General features: G+C 43.3%; 1 protein-coding gene across 1 annotated transcript; it reads left to right on the forward strand.

The window, feature by feature from the left end:
* Positions 1-8,910: 8,910 nt before the first annotated feature.
* LOC308579749 (vomeronasal type-2 receptor 26-like) lies at positions 8,911-11,198 on the forward strand (the record flags this gene model as incomplete). The annotated part of the gene is made up of 3 exons (XM_081180683.1): positions 8,911-9,096; positions 9,655-9,781; positions 10,300-11,198. The coding sequence occupies 3 exons, from the start codon at positions 8,911-8,913 to the stop codon at positions 11,196-11,198; spliced, it is 1,212 nt and encodes a 403-aa protein (XP_081036809.1).
* Positions 11,199-11,407: the final 209 nt, after the last annotated feature.

Consider the following 11,407-nt stretch of genomic DNA (forward strand, 5'->3'; position numbering starts at 1 on the left):
GTTTCCGAACTATCCTCAAAGGCGCCCAACATATAACTCATTGCAGTAGTCCAACCAAGAACAGAAGTTGGGCTATTGCAGTTGTGCTTTGGGGTCCTGCAAGGTTATCTGTTCTTGCACGAGGTGGTGGGGAGGTTGTGTCTCCCTTTTTCTCTGTTTTTTTATTTTACTGTACTTATTTTGCCTTTGTGGGCGAACATTGCCCGTTTTTCCTCCATGAAATTGCTATTTTGTGGTGCCCGCAACAGTGTCTTACTTTTCCAAATGTGCACACAACCAAGCCCAAAAATGTTGGTGGACCCCAAGCGCCAGGAAAGACTATTTGTTTTCTCTTCACTTCACGATGAAACATTCACATCCCACTTCTCTCTCAATGGAAAACTGTTCAAAAGATGTTCAAGGCTAGCTAGATAAATCTTGATTTTGACTCACATGAAGGTATAGCAGAGCTAAGGTAGAGAACTCTAGAAAGGGCGGGGAATTACTGAGGCTCACCAGTCACAAAATGGCACTGCAGGGGTGAAGCCAGTGACAATGAAGAATTCCTAAAATGCCAACCAATAGTACAGTAATAATAATAAGAAATCCTACTCCATCCCACTACAGTGGTGCCTCGCAAGACGAAAAGAATCCGTTCTGTGATTCTCTTCGTCTAGCGGTTTTTTCGTCTTGCGAGGCACCACTGTAGTGGGATTAGCGGATTAGCGCTATTAGCAGCTTTTAGCGGCTTTTAGCGGCTTTTAGCGGCTTATCTGCTGATCGGATCAGCTGATAAGCGGCTTAGCGGCTTAGAAAAAGGGGGGGAAGGAAAATAAACCAGCAGGAACTCGCAAGACGACAAGCCCATAGGAAATTCGTTTTGCGAAGCACCTCCAAAACGGAAAACTCTTTCGTCTAGCGAGTTTTCCGTCTTGTGAGGCATTCGTCTTGCGGGGCACCACTGTAAAAGTTCAGCACCATAGTCAAGGCCAGCTTAACTACCAAAGGCATGTATAGATGGAAGTGTCTTAGCCGGCCACCTAAAATGGAGAATGATGACACCAAGCACATTTGGGGTGGGGAGTATTCCACAGTTTAGCTCCAGAAACAGTCACCCTTCCTGACTTTCATGTAGGGGCCAAATCACAGGGCTGAAACTTAATAAGGTCACAAAATGGCAGGTCCGCCGGAAGAGCCAGGGAGAAAACTGTGGCAGATGGAGGCAGAGTTTGGCATAATCAAGCAGCAATTAATGACTCAGGGACTAGTTTTGTGACTCAGCCTCCCCAAGTTAAGCAGAATCTTTGCATTGCAAAGCACTAAATGGAAAGGGCACATTTTACTTGTCTACTCTTGTTTCGTCTTCCCATTTCTTTTCACACTTTGTATCATATTCCTCCGAAAACTGTCATCTTTCTTCCCTGCTCATTTAATATTCACTTTTTCTTCCTTTCCCCCTCTCTTATTCCTTTACTCTTTTTCCCCAGGTTGTTGTAATGCTAGATATTAACCCTTTATCACGCACCCTAATTTCCCACAACACATCCTCTTGCCTTTTCCCTCAGAGCAGAGAGATTTCCCTTCCTTCTTTAAACCCTTGCCCTCCTTCAGCCTCTCTGTCTCCTGGACACCTTTATGCCCCTTTAAACTGCCAGTGGTGCCCTTGGTCCAACCAAAGAGCTATGTGTGGCCCGGGGGCAGGACGGGTGAATTAGGAGGCACTGGGTGGGCTGTGGCACTGAGGCCCACTGCTGGACCATGGCCCAGTCTTTCAGAAGTGCTGGGAAAGGCCATGCCAGCCTCCCGTGCCCCTCTCTGACCCATGTCACAAGTAGAACCACAATGCAGTGGGAAGTTCTTCAGATATCTAAAGGGTCGTCACATGGAAGATGAAGCAAGGTTGTTTTCTTCTGCTCTGGAGGGTGGGACCTGAAACAGTGGATCAAGTGACAAGAAGAGAGATTCAGACTAAACTTTAGGAAGAACTTTCTGACAGCTGCTCAACAATGTAAATCTCCTTCAGGGTCCCTTCTCATTCTGCAATTCTATAGCTCTATGATTCGATGGAACATGTATTCCTTCAGGCCTACACCTGACGCCATAAAGGGAGTTCAACATGGTGCGAGGGCAAATGTAATTATTAAAAATAATGGTGATTTCTTTGTCATCATCTTGCCAAAGCTCAAGAGGAATAAAATCATAATTGCGTCCAACATTGAACAACAACATGATGCAACTTCATCAAACTCAGCCAGAAGAGACTGGTACATAAATACTTCTGTATTATGCCACTGAGGGTGGGGTTTGGTTATGCTGCCCACATGGGGCTGAATTGAATCCTCTTTGGCTCTCAAGCCATGTACGCCAGGCATGTTCTCTGTGATTAAGTCACTGCAGCCTGGGTCTTCCAAGCAGATTTTGACTGCTGGTAATTTGCTAGCTCTGTTGCTGATAGCACTCAAGAAGGAGATTGGAGTAAAAGGCAGGTGCATCATAACTCACCTTCTGCTGTTGCTATTGCTACAACCTGAAGCAACACCAGAGATGCTGAACTCAAAATGCCCATTGACTTTGATAAGGGATCTCAATGCACCCTTGAATTGGTACAGGCGAGGAGACTACCATATTAGTGGGGTCATATCCGCTACACCTGTTGGGTTCAATCCAAGCGTCTTCAATGAGCCTCCCTTAACCAGAGTTAATGGGTAAGTCCTTATGTGCCTACTGTTGTAAAAGCTTTATGCAAGTTGCATCTGACTTCATGGACACCAATGTTGTTGTCTGCTAGGCACGTCTCCTCTTTTCTGGTACCTTTGCTTGGTCAATTATGTCTTCTATTTTCGTCCCTTTGGAGGGAAATGGTAGGATTCGTTCTGAATGTCAGAAAGTGATCTACTGCAAACTGTGTGCTTTCACCCACACTAGTGAGACCTTTGCTTTAGAATAGCCCGTTCTTCTAAGATTTGGACAGGAAGGGGTTGATGGATCTCAGGTGTACAGATGCTGCAGAAGCATCTCATGATTCCCCCCCCCCCGTCACAGGTAAGGAGGACACAATCTGGTCTTTGTATGAAAAGAATGTCAAGATGACACACACTTTTTTCCAGGTTTGGAATGCAGGCCTTCTGGCATATCCTGTCCTTCTTGTTTGCCGTTCAGGAGGTCAATGAGAACCACAGGCTTTTCCCCAACCTCACCCTGGGCTATGACGTCTATGACAACTTTTATGATGCCAGAATGACTTCTAGTGCCATGGTGGACCTGCTCTGCCCTGGGCAGCCAAACATCCCAAACTATTATTGTGGACCATGGAATAAAGTATTGGCCATTATTGAGGGGGCTGACTCTGACACATCCAAAGATATTTCCACCATGTCAAGCATCTACAAAACCCCACAGGTATGAATGTCAGGAGGGAAGGAAAAATCCCAAAATGTTATTGCAATTTCTTTGGATAGATGTGAAAATGTCATTTATGATTCTAAGGCAGAAGGAGAATTTGCCCTCAACCCCATCTTTACAATCCACACTTCCTCCCATCCCATGGCTAGAAAGCAGGGGTCTGAGCGGCTTTCCATTTCCCATGTGCTTTGTAGGCATGGGTCCAAGCCATTTCTCCCTCACCCTAATCCTTTCGCACAGAATACCCACTCTAAATTGGAAAAGCAATGGGATAAGGGATGTGTCAATAAGCCCTTAGCTAAATCTACAAGATCCCACAGGTGCAAATGCTGTGTTTTATGGAGAAGGATATTTGAGGAAATTGTCAAAAGTAAGGCAGAAGACTGGAATAGGTAATGAAAGCTAGTGCCGTGTGAGATACAAATGAACAAATATGCAAAAGGAAACATTAAAGAAACAAGAGGCAAAATACAAAAAAAAGTGCAGGACAAGGCAATGGAATGTCATTCTTTGAAACAAACTCTGTGAGCTCAGGCTAAGCAAACCTTAGACAAACCTGTAAAAGTAAGAGCAATTTACAGTAAAGGAAAAGCTTGAGACTTACATTCCTAATGTGGTCCTGCTTATTATTTATTTACATATTCATATACTACCTTGACTCATGAAAGATAATTAGTTTCATGGAAAATAACTGGATCACTCAGCTTTAATGGTTTCTCTTTGCTTCCCCTCTATGGTCCTCTTTAATCAAAACAGAAGACATGGCAACTCTTAGAATCACAGAATGATAGAATATTAGAGTAGGAAGAAACCCAAGGGTCATCTAGTCCAACCCCCTGCAATGCAGGAATCTCAGCTAAAGCATCCCTGACAGATGGTCATCCAACCCCTGCCTAAAAAACTCTGAGGAAGGAGAGTCCACCACCTCCAAGAGAGACCATTCCACTGTCAAACAGAGCTTACAGTCAAAAAGGTTTTCCGTATGTCTTATTGGACTCTCCTTTCCTTCAACTTGAAGCCATTGGTTCAAGTCCTGCCCTCCAGAGCAGGAGAAAACAAACATGTTGCCTCTTCTATGTGACAGCCCTGAAGATATTTGAATACAGCTATCATATCTCCTCTCAGCCTCCTCTTTTCCAGGCTAAACATACTCAAGTCCTTCAGCCATTCCTCATAATGCTTGGCTCCTAGACCCTTGATCATCCTAGTTGACCTCTTCTGCCCACGTTCCAGCTTGTCAACATGCTACTTAAACTGTGGTGCCCAGAATTGGACACAGTATTCCTGGTGTGGTCTGACCAAGGCAGAATAGAGTGGTACTATTATTTCCCTTGATCTGGACACTATGCAACATATGAACAGATAGCTTATAGACTTCGACTGTTTATGGACATATATGATGATGTTTACAAAGGATTTTAAAAAAAGATAGTATATTATAAATAATTTCATTTATATTAGAATCATCATTTATATACCACTGTATTATATATGCATGTATAGAATTATAGTTTTCCCCTTGTTTTTTATGAACCCCTTTTTTCTTTTTACTTTGTTTACCTGAAATATTTTCAATAAGAAATAAAATTTAAAAAGTAAGAAAAAAATCTTTTAAAAAGGCAGCCACTCTCTATGAAGTGACCCTTCTATAATTTCCCCTTTCTTATGTTTTCCCTCTGCTTCCTTCACAATTGGTATTTGTGTTGTGATTGGATTGTTTTATTTTAAAAAAATCATTTCTGAAGGCGAGGTTTTGAAGAGTACAGGGCAGAGAACAATTCTTAAATGTCTTCACACATTTTGGCATCCAGGAATGTGAGCTTTGTTCTAAGTTTTTCTGTCTGGCCACACACACCCTGAAATGATATATTCTTGTTACATGCTTTCAGTCTTAATCTAGGCACATAAGATTCCTGCATTTCAGGGGGTTGGACTAGATGGCCCTTGTGGTCCCTTCCAATTTGACGATTCTGTGATTCACTAGTATTGTATCTAGGATGGTAAAGGTAAAGGTAAAGGTAAAGGACCCCTGGATTGTTAAGTCCAGTCAAAGGTGACTATGGGGTGCAGCACTCATCTCACATTCAGGCTGAGGGAGCCAGCATTTGTCCACAGACAGCTTTCTGGGTCATGTGTCCAGCAGGACTAAACCACTTCTGGCACAACGGAACACCATTTCCATGCACCTTCCCACTGCAGCAGTACCTATTTTTCTACTTGCACTGGTATGCTTTTGAACTGTTAGGTTGGCAAAAGCTGGGACAGAGCAATGGGAGCTCGCTCCATCATGGGGATTCAAACCGTTGACCTTCAGAACAGAAATCCCAAGAGGGTTAGTGGTTTAGACCACGATGAAATACAGGGAATGCAGTATAAAAATGCAGAACCAACTAGAGGAGAAAAAACTGGGAGGAGAACCCAAATGAATTCTAATATTATAATAATAATTCTAATATTTAAAAATGGAACACAGAAATAAGTCAGTAAATAGTTATGATTTTGCACTGTGCCATCATAAACACAAAATGAAATGTGGGGTTGTAGTCAAACTATATTTATTCTCCAAAGATTGTACATTTATTTGGGATAAATCTGCACACATTTCTCACTTAAGAAAAGTGAGCTGATGGTATCAGGAGAAGGATTGCATCTTCAAGATACGAGTTTATGCCACGAAGCATATCTTTTATCATGGACAAGCAACAGGCAGGTTTCTTCTACTACAAATACCTCAGCAATCTATTTAGACATCTGTAGGGTTTATAGCAACTAATTTTAGAGCTTAATTTTATATAGAAGAACTGATGGCTATTATAGGTCTAATGTGAGCTAAAAATGTTCATTGTAATTTTGTGTGAGCTCTTTTCTTTTTAACAAAATCTGTTCTTTTTTCTTAAATGTGACACTTTAATGAAGAAATAAGGATGAGATCATATACAATTAAATAAAACTGCTACAAGATACATGTTCTAAAAGCAGTAAAAAAAAAAATGCAATCAGGGCATAACATAAAGCAAACGCAACCCATTCCAAAGACTCTGTCACCGTTTTTTGAAAGCAAACAGGGGTGTTGGGGTGTTGCGTGTTGAGTTCCGCAGTGCCACCCCCCAAAAAAATTCACACAGCACACGTTAATTTTTGTTTAAGGTTTTTGGCATAATTTTTGGCCACAACTTTATTTAAATACAGAAAATGTGAGTGGTTGCTTAGGCATTGGTTATGACTATGTCCTTGCCCCCCCAAGGACAGCGCTGGCACTTCCGGACACCACCGGAAGCCAGCGTGGGAAACAAGTATTGGGGAGAAATGAGGCTGGGTAAATGCAGTCCAACACCTCTCACCCTCATGTTCCGGTGGGGTCTTGCCCGGCCCAAGTCCGGCTCCACGGACAAGGACGAAAGGATGGCAAGCCCCTGGATTCCTTTAACGGAATTCCCATTCGCATCATTTGGAGGGATAGGCACCTTACCCCTCCAAGCACCAATTTAACCAATGCCTAACCGCCAACCTTACAAGTTGTGACGATTTGCTACGCAGTAGGCAAAAACCAAGTGGCAAGAGCCAATCAGCCAAATGGCAAAATTCCTACCAGGCCCCCGCTCAAAGGCGAACGACCCCATGACAGGCATAGCAAGGTCAAATGAACCCAAGAACCACCCTATAAAAGGGAGGGGGGCGGGTGATCCGATGCAAAACGGCCAAGAGGAAGTCCCCTAGTCTAGCTCCTCAATTTATAGACTCTAAACCCCTCCTCCAATTTTGCAACACCCAAATTTCCCCAGCGACCCAATTAACCCTTTCATCTTGGGTTCCCAAAATTGCCTAGTCATGATGGTGGCCTGCTCCCCAACCGCAACACGTGCTCTCTGCTAGTGAGAACACGCTTTGTTAAGCTCCCTGGAGTAAAGCTCTTTAGCCCCCATGAAATTGTGTCTTTTCTCTGTTTTCCATGTCAGAGAAAAGTTATCATTCAGGCAAGTACAAAGTACTGGATTTGGGATTTTATTGGGAGTGACAACACTAATCTCTTCTCTTCTTTACTAGGTCAGTTATGGTTTTGTTTCTGACGCTCTTAGTGACAAAACTCAGTTCCCTTTTATCTACCGAATGGTCCCCAAAGAAGAACATCAGTATCTGGGGATAGTCCAACTGCTCCTGCACTTCAACTGGACTTGGATTGGCCTCATTGCTCCAGACACCAACAATGGAGAGAGGTTCATGAGGACCTTGAAGCCCCTGCTAACCAGGAACACAATTTGTGCTGCCTTCTCACTTAGCATCCCAATACAGAAGTCAAGAATAGCAGTGCCTCTCAATACACTTTTCAGGTGGAACGAAGTCAATGTATTAGTCTACTATGGAGAGATGCGCTACTTCTTTAGTATAATACGTATTTTGCAAAATGTGGTTGAAAATTATATAAGACCCATTGTGGGGAAAGTCTGGATCACAACAGCTTTGTGGGATCTCACCTTGAATTTGTCTTATGAACTGCTTTCTCCTCTGCACATCCATGGGCTTTTCTCTTTCTTAACTCGTATTAAAAGAAGGCCAAACTATGATAATTATGAAACATTTCACATTCCTATGCGGAAGTTTGGACAGAAATCATTTAAATGTTCATATTCAAAGCACATGTTCTCTGTAAAAGGAAGGGAAAGGTGCAGGGAAGATGACACTCTGGAGTCCCTGCGTGATGAAGTGGTTGAAAAAATCCTGTCTCTGGATAGTTACAGTATTTACAATCTTGTCCTTGCTCTGGCAGGCGCCTTAAGGGCTGCGCTTTCCTCCAAATCCAATCAGATGGTGGCGAAGGGTAAAAAGAGGCTGAAATATCAAAGGATACAGTCTTGGCAGGTATTCCTGTTTTCCTCACAGGCTGAACAGGCATCGGCGCTGTGAATTCCATTCAGGCTTGACTTTACTTTGCCTCCATTTACAGTGGTACCTCTGGTTGATAACTTAATTCGTTCTGGAGGTCCGTTCTTAACCTGAAACTGCTCTTAACCTGACGTACCACTTTAGCTAATGGGGCCTCCCACTGCTGCCGCGCTACCACCGGGCGATTTCTGTTCTCATCCTGAAGAAAAGTTCTTAACCCGAGGTACTATTTCTGGGTTTGCGGAGTCTGTAACCTGAAGTGTCTGTAACCTGAAGTGTCTGTAACCCGAGGTACCGCTGTACTGTACTGTTACCCACATTTTATTTTGCTGCTTAGAAGACAATCTGTCTCCACTTCACCACCTGATTCCTTAGCAAGGCTTCATGCTATTACTAGCCAAGGAAACTAATCCTTGCAGAATTCTTCCAGGGGTGTGGAATAAAGCTTATGTATCTCACGGCTTTAGTCTGTCCAAAAAGGCTGAAGCAGAAACAATGGGCTAACGATCCCATTGTCAGTCTGTACAAAGATCTTCAGCAATTAGGCTATGTTATCTAGATGGTTTTCTTCTTTTCTAAATGTGCCTGCTTTCTTTCCTGTTCTAGCTTCACCCTTTTCTGGGAAGTTCCCAGTTTTACAATACTTCCATGGAAGGAGTGTATTTGAATGAGAATGGGCAGTTGACAGTCGAATCTGACGTTGTGAACTGGGTGCCATTTCCCAACAAATCCTTTGGTGCCATGAAATTTGGGAGCATAAGCAGACAGGGATCCTCAGGCCCCAAATTCACCATTGACCAAGAGGCTCTTGCGTGGTCCAGACTGTTCAACCAGGTTTGGTTGCATTCCATTCCCTTTTAGAGATATGTTGAGCTCTGATTCTCTGTTGGGGGAAACAACAGTATAACTTATGCCTATCCAAGTAATGAGCTAAAAGTATACGGGGGAGGAGATGAATGGAGGAAAGTCAAAATAAGAAACATGAAAATGGAAAAGCAGGTTAGAATATGACTGGGGCATGGCTTTTGCAGTAGCCAGAAAGCATGCCAGACTTCAGAATTGAGCACAACATGGCTGCTCCAAATACCTTTCTGTTTCAGCTTGTTTCTTTCTCTGGATTTTGATATTTTTAAACAATTTCAATAACTGCAGATTTGATCTCTGACTCCTAAATCCAAGGGCAATACATTCTCCATGTAATTCTCTCTTCTTGATTATCTCTTTCTGCCCCAACTGTGTCCCAAGGACTATGACTCTCTGTTTTGTCCCATGGATTAAAAAAAAGCATCTACACAAAAGCCGTGTCTATTCCACATAGACTGAGACTGTACACTGGCCCAGAAGTTACTTGCTAACAGTCTTTCATTGATGCTTTTTTCTCTTTTTGGTCAGACCCTTCCTCAGTCCAGGTGTACCGAAAGCTGTCGCCCTGGATATGCCAAGAAGGTTCAGGAAGGGAAACCTATTTGCTGCCATGCTTGTGCTCCATGCGCGGAAGGGATGATCTCCACTCAGGAAGGTAGGAGACTTCAGAGGAATGTGTAGCAAAAAGTACAATATATGTCCTTTCTTGATGAATATTCAAGTATAATCTTATGGTTGAATTTAATAAAGTTCAATGGTGATTTACACAGTCTTAATAAAGCTTTCCAGGTACGACTGAAACAGCCTTGGGTATATAAGAATTAAACAGTGTTGTTGCTTTTGACCAGTCAATGTGGCAAAGTAGTTAGGATGTTTGGTTTGTACTGTGAAGACCAGAGTTCCAGTGATAAAACCTGGTGCTAGGGGTGAGATCAGATGTAGCTGCCATTAACTTGGAGCTTCAAGATCACTCCAAGTTCTTCCTTGGGAGGTGAATAAGAGGTTATCAGCACGAGGGACCTACATGGAAAGGACCAACTCTCTGTGTTGATTGGCAGAAATAGTAAGTCCCATCACTGTTTCCATTTGTAGGGGCTGGCTGGATTCAAAACTGACATGCTTTTTTTGCTAGTCTGCAGGAAAATGTTCATGCAGATGCTCTTTTTTTTCCAGATGCAGACCACTGCACCAAGTGTCCAGAAGATCAACACCCTAACAAAGACAGAGATCAATGCATCCCCAAGATTATCACCTTCCTGTCCTATGATGAATATCTGGGGACCCTCTTGGCTTCCACTGCCCTGTTTTTGGCCTTAATCACAGGCCTTGTTTTAGGAATATTCATTAAATATCTTGACACTCCCATAGTCAAAGCCAACAACAGGGACCTTTCCTACATCCTCCTTGTCTCCCTCCTCCTTTCCTTTTTGTCCTCCTTTCTGTTTATAGGCCGGCCAAGGAAAGTGACCTGCCTTGTCAGGCAGACGGCCTTTGGCATCATCTTCTCAGTTGCTGTCTCTTCTTTGTTGGCAAAAACTATTACCGTTGTGCTGGCCTTCCTGGCCACTAAGCCAGGAAACAGGATGAGGAGATGGCTGGGAAAGAGTCTGGCTAATGCCATTGTCATTTCCTGTTCCAGTATCCAAATTCTCATCTGTGTCATCTGGCTGGGTACCTTTCCTCCATTCTCAGACTCTGACATGCACTCCCAGGCTGGAGAGGTCATCCTGCAATGCAATGAAGGATCTGCTGCCATGTTTTACACTGTCCTTGGCTACATGGGCTTCCTGGCTGCCATCTGCTTCACGGTGGCTTTCCTAGCCAGAAAGCTTCCCGGGTCCTTCAATGAAGCCAAGCTGATCACCTTCAGCATGCTGGTCTTCTGCAGTGTTTGGGTGTCCTTTGTGCCCACCTACCTGAGCACCAAGGGGAAATACATGGTGGCCGTGCAGATCTTCTCTATGCTGGCCTCCAGTGCTGGGCTTCTGGGCTGCATCTTCCTTCCCAAGTGCTACATTATTGTACTCAGGCCTAGTCTGAATACAAAGGAGCACCTGACTACAAAGGCTTAATATGGCAGCTGATTCCCAAAATATGTTTTTGGTTTTTGCAATTGACAGCCAACATGGTAGCAATAAAACCAGGACACATGAGTTGGGAATGTAGCTCCTTAAAAGCTATTGTTTTGGAAATCAGAACGCAAAATAATCATTTAAATCACATTCCATCCTTAGTACTGTTCATTTTTTACCTGATTTAGGAATTCTTTTCTGAATACTGT

This window comes from Podarcis bocagei (genome assembly GCF_964188305.1).
Source record: "Podarcis bocagei genome assembly, chromosome: 2".
NCBI classification, from domain to species: Eukaryota; Metazoa; Chordata; class Lepidosauria; order Squamata; family Lacertidae; genus Podarcis; species Podarcis bocagei.